Consider the following 17,456-nt stretch of genomic DNA (forward strand, 5'->3'; position numbering starts at 1 on the left):
TTTAGTAATGATTTTAATTTAGGGCCAGGTTTTTGTGAGAATTTGATGTTGACAGGAATATTGTGTTTAATGGCTAGTTTAGTCAAAGTGTGGATAATTCTTGAGGTGGTTTCAGGAACAAAAGGTAAACTGCAGTGTAATGTACTGTTGTTGGGTTTGTTAGTGTCAATTTTGTTTGTGAGTTGAGTTTTATTGTGGGGAATGTTGGAGAGCTTTTCAACTATAGCTGGTGGGAATTTATTGGTGTGAATAAAGGAATGCTTTAAGTGGTTAATTTCTTCATTTATGTAGTCCGTTGAACAGAGTCTTATGGCTGTGTTTATGAGGTTTTTAAGTGTATTGATTTTTTGTGTGGTGTCATGAGCAGAATTCCAGGGGATGTAGAGACCAGTGTGTGTGTTTTTGCGGTGAATTTTGGTTTTAAACTGTGTGTCTGATCTGTTGGGATCATTAATGTAGAGGTTGAGTGCAATATTGCAAGCTTCATTGGCGGGGACTTCGGTGAAGAGTGACACAACATCAAAACTAGCCATTAAGGCTCTTGAATTTAGTTGTTCTAGTGTATATTTGAAATTGAAGGCATCTTTAAAAAATGAACCTGCACCTGATGATGATAAAACCTTGTCGAAACGTTGTACATTTGCTGTTATGTTAAGCTTATATTAAAATTTTTCTTCATTACCCATTCAAGCCGTCTCCAGTGGGTTCCTCGTCACCGATTTCAAGGTTGAAAGAAAGTTTAAATATGATTGAATAGAGCAAGAATTAGACTTTTCTGTCCAGTAAAGTACATTTAGTGGTTTATGGTTACCTAGAAAAGTTTGTACTCTGGGTGAAGTGTTTGTGTGTTAAATTATATATGTTTATTAGCTACAGAAAATTTCTTAGATTAGAAGTCATCAGGTAAGGTTTAGTTAGGTTTAGTGAGTACCATAGGTGGCTGCAAAGTATTTTGATGACTTAAATACTTATTGATTAAATATTATTTTATGTTTATGGTATTCAAACAGTTTGCATAAATAAATTGGTAACTGGCTATTTAATGACTTCTGTTTTCATTATTTGATTATCAGTCCATTAGATTTACACAGATCAATGGGGATTACAGCATATTTCAAAAACAAATAAAATGGCAACCTTTGACCTTGTGGTTGTCTTCACATAAGTGATTAGCCAAATAGGTAATGTTCATATTTTCTTTGAAACATTGTGCGAAAATATTTTTGCCTTTTCTTTAATCCAACTTAAGTTATTTGAGAATAATTGTTTATTATACACACATATGTTTATATATAGCTATCTGATGTTACAGTGATCGATTAGTTGAAGGTAGTCAGTGAAGGAGCATGACCTTTAATCAATTAGAAAACTTCACTACTTGCACAGCTCAAATCATAAGCCATATGCTAGGGTGTTATTTAGTTAGCAACATATTTTACTTAAGTGTGAAGCTTCAAAAGCATGTACTGGTGTTCATCCTTTATTCATGATATGTACATATTGCTATCTCATGTTTTTGTTTCAGTATCACTGTAATTAAGCCATAATTTGAAGTAAAGTAACTTATTGAGTCTTTGTCATATTAAGTATTCTGTACATTATCTGAACCTAACAGTTCTTTGGCTATGAAGCAACAGCTTGAAACTAATTACAAAAGTTTATAAGATTTCCATACCCGAAAAGAACTTGTGTTTTTACCAGTAAAATTAAAATGTTTTAATTGTAATATGGAAAAATATTAGAAAAAGTATATTCCGTCGCAGACCAACTGGAAAGTATTTTGTCAAAACTAGTATTACTTGTATTTTCAATTGATCAACCAAAACATAGTTGTAGTGTTAAAAGATTAAGTTTGATACCAACCTTCCTTTTATACAGCTTACACTTACTGGATTAGTACAAATTAAAATTATTTAAGCATTGTAAAATGACTTCATCTTATGCCGTTGTGAAAATATTTTAAATAAATTTGAAGAAATTTTTTGTATAAAGTTTTTTCCTTTCCTGCACAGACGCACTCCTTGTCTCTACGTAGAAAAGTTATTGGCAGGAAGAAGAATTTTGATGAACTTCTTGCTGACCATCGTTCCATGAAAGAAGCAGCTCTTAAGGCATCCCAGGCATCTGCAATTTCAAGTGTATGTGATGTGCAAAACTTGAAGTCAAAACTCCAAAATGCTACAAATGAGAAGCCAACACAGAGTTTATCAACCGCAGCTATTAGCAGAAACATAGTTGTTCCTTCAAGCCCACATTCTAAAGATAGTTCAGGTATGGTAACAGTTTTAACTTTAATAGGCTCATCAGTAACATACTTGCTTTTGGGATCGTTTTGGTCAAAATAATATCTTTTTTTTTTTATTAAGTTTTTACTCACCCCAGGTTATTGTGTTCTTTTGAAATATAGATTATTGGGTAATATGCCAAAGCCACATTCAAGAAATGGGTAAAAATGTATAATCTTGATAATATAATGCAGATAAAGCTCATATGTATAATATTAACATGGATACATTGAAGCCAATTACTGTACTTATTTAGTACTCTGATGCAGTTTTGTTTATATTACGATTAAACATAGATTCATATTTATTGAGGGAATATTTAGGCATTAACAATATGGATTAATGTCTTTCTGTAGTAATATTTAAATTACATAATATCACAATAAGACTGGTAATAATTAAAATTACACTATGTCTTACTGGTCTAATAAAGGTTTCCAGTGTGAGAAATATACAACAGCTTTTCAACTATACTCTGTTTGTTGAATGTGATGTCATACATGAACTACTACTCAATGTCATGCTCCATCAACTAAGGTGTTTTACACCTTAAGACTTGTTGCCTCTTAAATGATATAAATAGTTTCATCTGAGATTTTGTATGTTATAACCAACCATCTTTTTTCATCATAAAATATTTTTAAAATCTGTTTAGACTGCATCAAAATATAAATATTGTTCTAAGACTCATTCATAATTCAAAGTGATATTTTTCCAAGCATAAAAGTCAGATAAACGTATGACTGTTATGATTCATTCTGTGATCATTTTCCTACATTTTAAAATGTGGACCTTTCTTCTTCAGGGCAACATTGTTAACAATGACATTCTGTATTGAGAAGCATAATTTTTAGTTAAGAGCAATGGCTTTGTCACGTATTATGGAATAAAATACAGTATTTAAATATAAATTGTGCAGAATAAGGATAAAAAATTGATTAGTTTTTCTTTTATGAAAAACATAATGTAATTTTTAGAATTTCAAGCTTACAGATATAAATGATATGTCATATTCATGAAATTTTGCTTGGACATCTGTAAGATTGCCTCAAATGGCCAGGGCTATTTCACAGTGTATTTGGAAATATAGTTTTTGAGTTAACCCTCTCTGTATGGGCTTGGTCAATTTGACCAACCTTATTACCACCATGTAACCATATATAACTCTTAATGTAGTAAGTGTATCTCCATGAAGTTCGACAAACATTTAGTAAACATTAAAAGTTTTGTGTGCACAAAAAATCAAATTTGTTAATAATTTTTACTAAAGATTTGCAGTATTTTTATAGAGTCAGAATGCCTCAGACTTTGAATAGTTTAAGTACAAGGTGATTTCACGTTAAGATTAAAAATACTTTTTTTCATTTTACAGTTCTCAAATTTAATTTGCATTACCTCTAAAACCTTGTTTTCCAGTAAAGCTTTAAATCTTACATGTTATTTTATATACTCTAACACTGTATACAGGCTTGGTCCATTTGGCCAACCTTGTAACCACCAGAAAAAGATATGAAGTAAATCTAAATTACCTCTTTTTTTCTCTCTCTATAAAATGACTTATTCTTAAAGCCAAAGCTAATACAATTCAAACCTCTCGGTTATTTAGATTTATTGCTTTACTGCAACTTAGATCAATACGAAAGCAAATTACTGCAACATGAAAGCTTTATGTAAACACAACAACAAGTTACTTAGTCAAATTACAATAAGCTGAACTTGTGAGAGATGTTTGTGCTATAGAGTTGTTTTTTTTGCTAAATTTTGATATCTAACCTAACAATCTTCTGATTTTTACATTTTAGTTACTTTTATAACAATGAATAAAAAAATAAGGAATTTAGTACTTACATATATTACTTTTTTGCTCTCAAAGTCTGGATGAAAGTTGACCCTTTATTTTTGTAGAGGTGTTTTTAGTACTTTGTATAATTTTCAGTTATTTTAAACATGTAACTTAGAATACAAAAATTAACATTCAACAAAAGTAGATATTGTCCTAAAACTATTATAATGTAACTGGCTTTCCAATTAAGCTATGTGTGCATTAAAATATTAATATTAAATCCTTACCTTGTCGAGGCGATATCAGTGGTAGCAAACTCTGAAGTTGATGCAGAATAACTCAAAACTGATCATGAGAATGAGCTAACCTCAAAAGGAAAGCAGTAAATTAAAATCTTCTCTTTCTCTTGATCATAAATAATTCAGTAGTAAATGAGAGAACTAAGAACTATTCATAGTTTTGAAGACCGCATGTGCTAAGAGATGTGTGGTATGCGAGTTTCCATGACATTTAACTAATTAAAGCAAGAAAAACAGATGTTATAAATTTGAATTGTAGCTTGGTGATATCTAATGTATAAGTGTTTGTAACTACTGAACTAAGAACTATTCATAGTTTTGAAGACAGCATGTGCTAGGAGATGTGTGGTATGCGAGTTTCCATGACATTTAACTAATTAAAGCAAGAAAAACAGATGTTATAAATTTGAATTGTAGCTTGGTGATATCTAATGTATAAGTGTTTGTAAGTCCTCAGAAACCTAGATAATAATATAGGGGTGGAAAGAAATTCTAAAATGGGCAATTTGGGGCACTGAAGTGTCATGTGATAAATAAAAATGATGCAAAGATTGAGAATTTATTTAAATATTTTCTTTTGAAGTTAAGAAATTAAAATTTGAATTATAAAGTACATTTTAATGCAAAGTTATTGACATACATTTATAACAAAGTAGTATGATCAAATTTGGAATGTAACAATGTAAAAAAGATCATGACATGCTTAATTTGAGCAACCCGTATCTAGAAGGTGAAAACTTTAATGTTTCAAATCTTTTATCAAGAGCTTAGTACAAAGTTGGGTCTAGTGTACATAGCCAATAATACAAATATTTTAGTATTTATGTTACAGAAATGATATATTTATATTAAGTCCTGTATAATTATATATTAAATTTAGGTAATTACTATATGGCCAATTTATATTTCTAAGGGTCCATAAAAGGTTCTAGTTTGAACTGTAGTGTCCAGAGGGCAGCACCTGTATCTCAATCAAAGTCTCCTAAAGCTCATTCCAATAAACCAGTATCTCATATCATTCCACAGAGCAGGTAAGATAACTGCTGTTTATTGATTTAATTATTCTAAATCCTATAACATAAACTATAATTTTATGTTTCTTCAGAAAGACTTAGTTTTGAGTGTCATAATTTCCATTCTTGTAATGTTCTGTAGCACTGCAGTTTGTGAATGTTATGTTAGTTATCTGTAAGGTCTTTTTTTTTTTTCATGTGTTCAGTTTTTAATTAGTTATATTACAAATTTTTTATAAGTTTTATCTTGTCTTTAGGGTGCAGCTTCTAATTTATCAACTATAGCACTGTAATTTTGAAGTATTCTGTGTATCATCTTTGCTTTGTAAAGTGTAGTTATGTCCTGTATTTCATTTGCATTATTCATTGTAGATTCCTTGTGACTTTTGTATTTTATTATTTTTCCATTAATAATGTGTTAGATAAATTTCAAGCAATCCTGATAGTTATTTTTAAAAAATGTATTTTGGTTTTAGGGTTCTTGCCAATATTACGCTAAAGAGTATTTTGTGTAATTTGTATGATATTTTATTTCAATGATTGTAATGTACTGAGTAATTTAGCTTGCCGTATTGTGATGTCAGCTCCTTAAATATTACAACTGTGACACACAGCATGCAACTTCCAGTCTTCTCCTGAAAGTATAAAAAGACAAATTGGACCAATGAGAGATTTATTTATTTTTTTAAGTTTAGTGTGTGATGTTTAAGTTGTTGACATTAGTTGCTTTAGTGTTTGGCAGTTGTGAAAATTACTGCTTATGGATACAAATTTGATTTTTCTGGAGTTATCATGTATTTGCTACAGTTAAATGCCTGCAGAATGGGCCAAGTGCATTCTCTAAGTTTTCATGTTGGATAATAAAGCTGTTGTCCCAGAAGATTGCAAATTAAGTCTTGAGAGGTGTCCATTCGTGTCTGTGCTATGGACTATAAAAAGGGTCACCATGAAGTGAAGACGTTCACATATAGCACTAGGCAGAAGGAATGTTTTGTAAGATAAATTCACGTTGTGTATGGACAGTTATTGTGTAAAGAAGGTGAGGGGAAGAAAGGGCCCCAGCATTTGTGCAAGTTAATATTGATTTTTATTTATGAACAGTTATTTAATTTGAATAGTTAAGTATATTTGTGTTTAATTATACAAGGTGGTAGTTTATTGATGTGTAACTGTCATAACACTAGTCATTGGGTAGACTGTAACTTTTAGAATTCAATTTCATTGTTATTAGGATTTAAATTTACATTTTTTATTACTCTCTTCTTTAATTGGTATAGCAGATATAGAACCAAAAAATAAATGCTTTACATGGAATCTAAACTCTTAACAACTGTAGATCGCCTTCATCATTGAATTTTGGCCCAGGAAGGCCGACTTCATCAACACCAATTAGTAACAAGCAGGAAGTGAAAACAACTACCCAAAGTAAACTGGAGGACACCAAAACATCCACATTAGATCTTCCTTTTATTAGGCATCACCCCCGTCCAGCTGCTGTAAGTGAATTTTAGCATTATAATATATATGAGTCTACTGTGGTTTTTGGAATAAAAAGTTCAAAAACATGAAATGGCCATAAGGTCCTTTTTATGAAAACCTAAACTGCAAAATAGGTGCTGATGTCAAATAACAGTAAAAGAAATAAATATATCCTTTGTTGTTACTGTTACTCATATAATAGTATGCAGTTGATGTACATCTTCCAAACTTTTTTTAACAGTTACCCAGTGCAAATATATAGTCAAAATGTATAAGAGAATATGCCAGTTTTTTATTTTTTCACCCGAGAGCTGGTTTAAAAAAAAATGTAAAACATATTCTCTTTGTAATTTTTTCCCCCATAAGCGCTCGTTCACATTACGAGTCAAGAGAGGTATAAAATACACCCACTGCAAGGCTATATCTAGATAGGTATTTGTTGAATAAATGCAGTGGACACAAAAAAAAATTTGAGAAACCAATTCTAGCAGATGTAGGAAATAGGTTATTATTGATTCATGTGAGTTATACTTGTTGATACCAATTTTGTACATTTCACTGTGTAAACTGTCCCATAAAATTGTTTTTACTCTATTCTTATGCAGTTTTCTCAATTACAAATACGTAAAAGACATTTACAATGGCATGTAAGTCATTGGCATTAAAAAAACTGCTTAAACCTCTTTGTTTTAAAACTGCTAAGAATCTGATTAAAGTGTTTAGGGGATAATACCAAGCTATATCTTCAGGAGAACTTATGTTTAAGATTTTTTTGTTAGATGTGTAGTTCCGTACTAGCCGATAAAAAATGAAAACTTGTGTGACAACTCGTGCAGATCCAACACATACACTGTATCTGTTGAGGGGTTGATTTCTACAGCATTCATCAGAGCTTATATGGACCAAGAAGTGAAACCTTTCATATTACCATGTTCAGCAGTCTTTGATTTCTTCAACACATTACCATATGTTGATTTTGATAATAGTAAACCTGGTAAAATTGGTCACTCAAATCACTAATATTACATCTAATAACAGATCTGTCAGATTTTTCTTCCTTGTACTTTCTTGACTTGTATCTTGGAATTAATTTGCAAAACATTATGGAACAAGTCTTCTACTAGTTGGGATAGCAATCCCAACACATTTGTTGATATAGTATATATCTTGTCAATGCACTGCTAACATAACTCTGTACTTTAAAAGTATTGTAGCTATTGTTTGTGTTTATCAATAGGTGGTGCTGTGATTAATATCAAATATAATTGAGGTTGTTTTTCTATTCTTTTTATATGACGAAAATAAAAATTATTACTGGATATGACCCCCACACTCTCCATAGGTTATATTACCCCACCCATTAAACTTTGTTCCATTTCATATATGGCAGCCTCCCCAGTACTTCAAGGTATCCTATACTGTAGTTGTTTTATCAGATGTGTTCTGTGTCTGTATGATGAAATTACCTGTTTTCAACTGTTCAAGTGTACACAAGTTTGGAGAAGTTACAGTACTTGTAAAAGGTTTTTTACCATGTTTATGTGCAATTTTTTACTTTTGTTACCATATAACAAACAAAAGCTGAGTCATTACTCATAATGAGAAGCAATAAATCCATGCTTACATTTCTATAAACAAATGTTGAAGTGTGAAGACCCTGTATCATTGTTAATTCTGAAATTTGTATGTATATCTTGGTAACATTGATCTGTACGAAAAATTAAAATTTTCAACTCATCTTAGGTTTGTACGTTTGGCTTGAGACAACTAGGGAGTGGAATGTTTTTACTAGATCGTCGGTGGGACCTTCCTAGGGCAGCATTGAGAGCTGCATTGTGTGCAGAACGTGGTGGACAACCTCCTCCTCTAAAGTGAGTGCATCTTGAGACACTTATTTTGTGAAGTGCTACCAGTTTTGACCTAGATTAATGATACTAAATGTTATCCAAGGGAACTTTGTATGTCTTTAGGTTTACACTACATCTTGGTGTAAATTTTGTTTAAATTCACAAAATTGTGCTTCTTTATAAGTAAAGAAAATATGAGGTGACATAGCTTTGGAGGTTGATTTAACACAGTTTAGCTTTTGGATTTTTTTTCAACTTGCACTGATACAGATTGAGACATGAAATGGGTAACAAAGTGTATGTTGGCTGGGAGGGGGGGGGGGTCATGAGAGTTTTTGATTAGCTGAATTTTAGTATCCCATAAATTTTTGATATAGATAAAATAAAAAAACATCTAAAAATGGTTAATAAAAGAATTACATACATAGCATTGATGTTTTACCAGACTTTACCTAGTGAAAGATCATTACTGTTTATGTAATTTGTTTATATCCTGTATTAGCAGTTTTTTTATTACTTTATTGTATACAAATTCTCATCAGCCTAACTATTAAAGAATTTGTTAACCAATATGGTTTACATCTTAGCCTGTAACAACTGCAAGGAAAACAAAACTTGAGAACTAAATCTACAAAACTAGATGGCTTCAGACCCTTTTTTGCTCTGAAAGAGTACAAGTTGAACAAATTATTAATATTTAGGTATGGCTTCAAGTGTTGAAAGAAGAATCTTTAATATGAAAAGTTTTCTTGTCAGTAGCACTGCACAGAATTTTGAAATTGGAACTAGTAGACATTCCATTGCGACTTCTGAAATAATGTAGGTAAATATACAAATAATACTCTACAGTGGGCTTTAGGGGTTTTATTTTTACATGTAGAAAGGTGGTAAATTATTAATCCTGTGAAATCTTGTCCAAAACCAAGATGATCAACATTATATCACAAGGATGTTGAAATGTAAAAAAATTTTGATTTTATTGTGAATTTTGGGTAAACTTGGGGTTTAAATAAAATTTTGATCGATTTTTTTTAAACCTATGATGACTAGTAAATGTGAAAATAAGAAACAGAAAATCACTCCATAGCATTTCTGAATATTTCTTATAACTGAAGTAGGTTAAAGATAAGAAAAAAAATAGAATTATCATAGTACTAATATTCAAATCCAAAGCAATTCATTTTCCACTATAAAGTCAATATTTGAATGTCATGTATATTAGATTAAAAATACAAACGTGTCATCAATACATCTATGGTGTAGTCAACGTATATATTATTTAGGACATTGTTTTAACTGTTTGTTTAGAGTTCAACTAATTGAATTAATAAAATAATTTTTTAGTTTGTGGTTAGCAAAAGTTTTTCGTATTTTATGTGAATATAATGTGTTACTAAGAATAGGGTTAAAGGTTAAGATGCATTAAATTTTTGCCTTCTATTGCTTAAAATGGTGTTAGCATTGCATTTGTATGACTTAATAATAAAATGTGGAATTTTGTTTGAAAAATTAAATCATTTTATTTGCTTTGAAGCTTCATCTCTATTATGTTTTCTTTTTTTCAAATAAGGAAGAAAAAAATTTGTGTGAAAAGTGTAACTTGATGTCAAATGTTTTGCTCAGAAATTATAAAAGCTAGCCTTGAAATGCATTTGAACTTCTTCTTGTAAAGATACAACACTTCTAGATATAGATAAAAGTTAATATTTTGATTTATGACAGGACAGTTTTGTAGTTCTTTATTTTTATGTATTTTTCTCATAAGTCTTTGTCTTTACAAAAAAATTAGTTGTTACAAAATATTTTCTACTTTTTCTCTGAAGGAAACTGTGTGTGGAATCACGGCTTCCTCCAGTTCCAGAACCTTCCAATTCAAGTGACCCCTATTACTTCACCTGTCCTGATGCTTCCTCTTCACCTTCTAAGTCAGAATTGTCAAATAGTACCACAAACAACACTTTTGTAACAACTCTTCCAATAGCACTCGCTCATCCTGTATCCTTTACAACTGTCACTAACACATCTTCTAAAGTATCCACAGCAATCTCTGCATACAAGTCATTGAAATCAAAGCCTGGTGTGAGTAAGGCTTTAAAAACCAAAGACAGTGATTTAACCCTTTCAAGAAATAGTTTACATTCCAGCTCAACAGGTAATGGTGTCAAGAAGAAACAACTTAGTGGATCATCTGCTCAAATCAGTGCTCCAAATAATAAAACTTTGGGAAATATGATGATGCCATTGGTGCCTGATTCTGTGGCAGTGAATGCAGGGAACTCACTATCTTTGTCATATCCATTTACACTAGGTGAAAACTTTGGTGTTTTGCCGAGGTTGCAAACTGTGTCTTATTCTACTAGTGGTAGAAACAGTTTTTTTACAAGCCATTCAACAAGTTTACAAAGTACAGTCACGTCATCAAGTAGTGCTAGAAAAGAAGAAGGTATTATGGTCACAGGAGCAGATGTAGTCAATGGTCAATTGCCAGTCACTAGTACACTCCTACATTCTGTTAAAATAAGTAGATTTGCCAATTCTGGTCCAAAATTGCTAGCAACTCCTGGTGGTAGTCTTGGAATAACTCTTGGAGGTGCGGGACTTATTGGACAACTTTCTCACATACAAAACCTACACAAGTCATCAATATCTGACCATTTAGGATTAATTAACAGTCAGTCTATTGGAAACCAAAAATCTCAAGCTTCAGGAAACTGTAGAACCACTAGTACTAACTCCTCCAGCAATAGTGCCAAATCCAAATCAAAGATCCGTAAAGTTTTAGGTAGGTCTGTACCAACTACTACTATTACTACTACTACAACATCCAATCACACGACATTATCACATCCACTGGGGCTGGGGCTGCTCATCAAAGGTACAACAGGAGGAGGATTCTTTGCTGCTTTAGGAGATATTAATAGTGCAAGTAGTAACCTCAATAGCCACCCAGTCTCTCTCACTTCTACTAGTTCAAGACCACTTACAAAACAAGTGAGTAATAAAAATGTTTTAAATTCACTTCTGGTTTACAATTGATCAGCTTAGATTTATCTGCTATAGGTATTTTTTAATATTTCTAGTTTGTTATTGGTAATTTGAAGCAAGTTTTAATACATTTTGCTTTCTGTATGTACTTAAGTTTAAGTGTTATTAATAAAACTTAAATTTGATAAGTAACTGTTGTGTTAGTGACTTCCCATAATTTGGGTTGTACAAAACACCTTAACTCCCAAAAAGCATGAAACAGTTTTGTATTCATTGTATATTTTTTCCCCTAGTTGAAAATACATATTTTTTAAATAGTATTTAACTATTTTTGGAACTACTTGTATGAAGACTCTTCTTGTATAATTTTGTATTTTACAGTTTTAAACCTTTTTACAAAATTGCATGTAATGACTTTCCTTTAACAATTGTGCTCAAAATATGATCTGATTGTTTTGTGTAAAGACTATTTCTTTGAACTGATAACATGTTTATTGCCTAATTTGTAACTGCTGTGTCTAAAATGTTTTTTTTTATTTCCATGTCAGTATGATTAATAATGAGTTTCATATGTAAATATATATATTACTTAGAAACTGGCAAGACTAAGTAGAAATCTCATGACAAAGTTCTGTACAACATAAATATTGTCAGTAATGTCACACCCAAATGTAAATATATGCATTTGCTTTCAAAATTTCATTGAATTAGACATTGACTTTTAAGTAATGTATAAAAGTTACAATTACGGTATGTCTTGTAGTAGCATTAGGTTTGTTTTACACGTAGCTTTACATTGGACCTGAAGTACTTGATGAATAGGATGAAATACGGTATTCTGTCAGTTAAAACAAAAAATATCAAAAGGTGAGAATTAGAGCTGGGTGATTTAATTGATTAATCAATATAATCAGTTATCTATGAGCAGCAATTACATTGATTAATCTCACAAAAATAATCTACTAATTGAAATTAATGTTTTCGATTATTCTAACAATTGATTATTCAAAGTTATGATTAAATCGATTTTCACAAACATAACCAACCACTCAGAATTAGTTTTTTCTGTTATTTACTGTATTATTTACATGTATTCAAAATATTGTCATTATGTTTGTTTGTTGTTAAGCACAAAGCTACATAATAGACCCCCCCTCCCCAGTGGCTCAGTGGTAAGTATGAAGGCCTTTTTATACTAAAAATTGGGTTTTGATACTTACTGTGGGCATAGCACAGATAGCTCACTGTATAGTTTTGTGCTTAACTACAAACAACATAATGAGTGTGAATTAGGGGGATGCTTTGTGATTTGAGGGTCTCAGGTTTGATCTCCATTTCTACTAAATTTCCTTGTTGTGTATTTTGTTATTACAAAGCTACTAAGGCTATCTACCACTCTCACTAATTTTGAACTGTTGACTAAAAGGAAAGCAACTAGCTGTTAGCACCCTCTGCCAACTCTCTGGCTACTTAAGTATTAAATGAAGTATAAGTTTACTTCTTTTTTTTTATATACAGTGTTATGTTTCTAACTTATAACTGCATAACTTTATTCTTTAATGTTTTGTAAGTAGGTTCATATCAGGGGAGGAGGAGGCCCAGATTATCCAAATCCCCCTCCATTTTTGTTCCAGAAATTGATGACCACATATTTTAATGTTGGATAAACAAGTGTGGATCTAGCAGAGGGTCCAGGGGGCAAGCCCCACAATTTTTTTTAGAATTAATAACTTTATTATTGAATGTTGTATAAGCAGGTTTGAATTTAGGAGAGGGGTTTAAGGGGATCAAAACCACCACCCCTTCTACCTGTTCTTTTCAGAAATCAATAGCTGTATTGCTTAATGTTGTATAAGTAGGCACAGATTTGAGGTGGTCCAAACCCCTCTTTTTGTTTTTTTTTTTCAAAAATTAATGAATAAAACAGCCAATAGTATCAAAGAGAAATATTAGATGTCAGTGTTTTATTTGATTGATCTATTAGTTACCATAGAAGCATTTTTTGGTTTCTCTGAAGTCAACCCAACTGGAGTGTGTAGCGATTTGGTTACGGCCTCAACCAATAACTGATTAATTCTAGACGAATACAACAATATGAGTGTTTTGTTTAGTTTTTGTACAGGTCTTGGTTGAAACCTTGATATGGTGCTCCATGAAGTGGTTTGATCACTTGCTAATAAAATAAAACTTTAAAAGTAGCTATAAAGAAAGTTTAAATGATTGGATAGAGCCAGACTTACACTATCACATATTAATAGAGTAAATATATGGGTTTAAGAGGTGTTTTCTTATAGTTTCTGTAAATGCTCTGTTTGTTATGAAGTATGAAAATATTTATATGTTAAGTTATATCTGTTTGAAAGCTACAAAAATTATATTTAATAGGAAGACATCAGATAACTTGAGATAAGGTAGGTAAGCTTATATAGTTTAGAGGTGGGTTGAATGGGTAACAAAGAAAACTATTAAAAGTTTAACACAGTACCAAATATACAATGTTTAGAGAATATAGTTTACCTATACACAAGAATATTACATAAGGCGTAATAAAGGTACTTTGTTGATGTTTGGTTGTTTGTTTAAATATGATGTTTTTGTTTGTGAATAAATATAATTTGATTTTATTTTATTCCATTATTTGTAAATATGAGAGTTTTTTTTGTGTTCACCAGATAAAATTGTCATCAAGTCAGATAAATTTACTGTTTAATGAGTTTGGTAGCAATTGTAAAACATTGTGATAACTCAAATCTTTATTGAATATTGTGTTTATTCTACTCAAACAACAGATATAAAATATATCATCTGAGTACTTAATTATTTGTAATTGTAATCATGACATGTTTTAAATCAAAATGCTATTACACCTTATCGTGAGTAAAACGTGTTTTCATTATTTAATTATAAATTTATTTGAATTACAGAAGATCTGTATGGGATTACTGCATATTTGAAAAACAAAATGGCCATCTTGTGTTGGTATTTAGTCAACATTATCAATTTATCTACCAAGTAGGAAGTATCCGTAAAACTTGTTGGAAAGTATATATTTTTTTAACAAAAAAATGTTTTTTTGCAAATGCTGAAATGGCAACCTTCAAAAGAAGTTTGTCATACGAAATCAAGAGTAACTCGGAAATTACTTTAAATCAATATGAAATAAAAATAGCAAAATTGGTACCGTGTTAGAAGAATGTAGTGAATGTAAAAAGTTAAGATGGTACCACATACACCTTTTATTTTTCTTCTTTTTGCTTGTAGGAGACTTGGTATTCTGATAGATTAATAAAATGTAATCAATTAATGAACCCATTGATTAGCAAATATATACCATAACTTGCCCAGCTTTGGCGAGGATTGAGGATACTTTGTGTGATTTATGAATAGGTACTATATCACAGATCTAAAAGATTACTGAAAGTGTATCTTAAAATGATTACCCTTTATTAAAGTTATATCATAAAGGTCATCAACCAGTAGTGACTGAAAAATTTGTAGTTTCCAATTATAGTCAAGCAGAGTATCACTTGAACTACACTATATGACTGTGTAGGTGAGAAGAAAACTATTTCAACTTTCATTATTCTTATAAAACATGAGAAAGCTAAAACAACTCCTTTGGTTTGTTTTTAAGAATCAAAATGCTTCTTATTTATTAAAAGAAACTTGGTAAAAAAAAGATTTGCTTGGTAGTGGAATGCATTTAGTGCTTTGCTGCTGTATATTTTAGATTGAAAGAAACATTGTTTGTAAGATGTTATGAAAAATTCAGTTATATTAAAGGTTACAGGCACAGAAGTTCCATAAACTATATTTACTTACTGAGTAATTCAGAGTTATTCAGTTGTTAGAGATCCTTGAATGAAAAATGAATATGCAAATGAGTTCTTTTACAGGATAAGCTTTAGTTTTTACTTGCATGTTGTACGCATGTAAATAAAACGCAGGTAGGATATCTAAATCGTATATTGCTTATTAAACAAGATTATTTCTTTCTAGAAATATATGAAGACATAAAAGATCCTATCAAATGTATTTTGTTTTTCATTCTAAATTAAATACATGTTTTAATTTCTTAGCCTGTTCATTCTAGTTTTATTAGTAGTGTTAGGCTATGTACTATAAGTCAATCAAATCATGGCACATTAACAGGCATTAAGCATTTTTCTTTAGCATGGGATAAATTGGTAATACTAACAGTACATATTTAACTATTTAGATAGTCATTTTTAAAAGTGTTAGGCACTTGTAATTGTTTAGTTTTTTGGATTTGATATGAAATGATGCCTTTAGCAAAATGTAGATGAAACTTAAAGCAAGTTTGTTTTATATTTAAACTCGTAGTCCTAAAAGTATTAATAAACCACTTTTATTGCCTTTGCTTACCACCAAAATATGCCGGTAACAGAAAATATGAAACTAAGGAGTCTTGTTTATTCCATTTATGCTTAATTGTGGGGTTTCAGAATTGTCTGTGTGGTGATAATGAAGGATGAACCAGATATGCATGTAAGAGTTTTTCTGAATTGATCTTGGGCAGAGTTTTGCAGTAACTGTGAATTAATGAGTGAAAATATATATATCCATGTGATGTGGCATCTTAAATTTATGAGCATTGTCATTTAAAAAATAAAAAAAGGGAGAGTAATCTCTTGAGAGAAATGTTATATGGAAAAGATTTTATTCACCACGTGCAAAATCTCATTTTCGCTCTGAAAAACAGTCTTTTTGTGTTTTCAAGCTGACAAAATCTGTTGCTAATATTTGGAATTTTTTTTGTATATGTTATTAGTGAGAGTGAGCTGGTAACTGGACACTGGGAAGTTGTGTATTAAGCTGTGCTCCTAAATTGAGGTATTTTATAAAAATATAACTGGCAAATGTGTGTTGTATTTCTAAGTGACTTGAGATGTGGCATATTGCTTTATAGCAGTTTGAATGGTTTGTGAAATGAAAAAATCCTTGTGCATCCATTTGTTCTGTAATTCCTTCAGGAAAAAAAGTACTTTTTTGTAGCATAACTTAGATTATTTCCCAAAAATTTGAATGGATGGAATGTCTTCTTTATTTACTGTGAGAACATTATTGCAGATTGTCAGTAGGCTACAAATTACCAATTTTTAATTATTAATTATAATAATTAATTATTAAGTTTTCTTTGAATATCTTTAAGTATTATATACAAACTTATTTCACAGGAGTCCAGCTGCAAAGTTCCTGACCAGACAGCTTCCCTTCCCAATGGACTTGGACCTTGTCCTTTAGACATCCTCCAGACAGAAACTACAACAGTTAATGTGTCAAGTTTATTCAACCATGCCACATCCACTAATGCACCTGGTTTAGCACAAGATCCAGCATCAGCTGTAGAAGGTAATACAGTTACAAGTCATTTACACACACTCTGAAGCCATACAATGTTCCCATTAGAAATCTCACCATCAAAACTTCATATTACTATTTTACTGGTAACATAAAATGCTTTGCTGTATCTTAAAAAGTGTTCATTTTATTTTTATCATCAGAAAATCTCTTAATAAGTAAATTTACGACATGGACTTGTGATATAAGGTCATCTCATTTTGTATGTATGGGGATGATATTTTTTACTTCTTCCAGTGTTAAATGTGGATATATTTGGGTGGGAATTAATCAGCCTCAGATAAGGCTTGTTAATTGTATAAAAAAGCATTTAATATTCTAGGAAATATAGTTATTTTTAACCTACATACCCTCCCCCCTCCCCTTTTTTTTTTTTTTTTTTT

General features: G+C 30.9%; 1 protein-coding gene across 1 annotated transcript in view; it reads left to right on the forward strand.

The window, feature by feature from the left end:
• Window positions 1–17,064, forward strand: part of LOC106458281 (ataxin-7-like protein 1) — a 49,289-nt gene extending 32,225 nt beyond the window's left edge. Inside the window, exons 6-12 of the mRNA XM_013917772.2 lie at window positions 2,013–2,271; window positions 5,281–5,398; window positions 6,717–6,876; window positions 8,603–8,730; window positions 10,530–11,697; window positions 16,484–16,545; window positions 16,890–17,064. Of these exons, the coding sequence (XP_013773226.2) occupies window positions 2,013–2,271; window positions 5,281–5,398; window positions 6,717–6,876; window positions 8,603–8,730; window positions 10,530–11,697; window positions 16,484–16,486 (1,836 nt within the window). The 3' untranslated portion in view covers window positions 16,487–16,545; window positions 16,890–17,064. The remainder of the gene's footprint in view (window positions 1–2,012; window positions 2,272–5,280; window positions 5,399–6,716; window positions 6,877–8,602; window positions 8,731–10,529; window positions 11,698–16,483; window positions 16,546–16,889) is intronic.
• Window positions 17,065–17,456: the final 392 nt, after the last annotated feature.

Source organism: Limulus polyphemus, unplaced genomic scaffold, assembly GCF_000517525.1.
Source record: "Limulus polyphemus unplaced genomic scaffold, Limulus_polyphemus-2.1.2 Scaffold439, whole genome shotgun sequence".
Taxonomy (NCBI): Eukaryota; Metazoa; Arthropoda; class Merostomata; order Xiphosura; family Limulidae; genus Limulus; species Limulus polyphemus.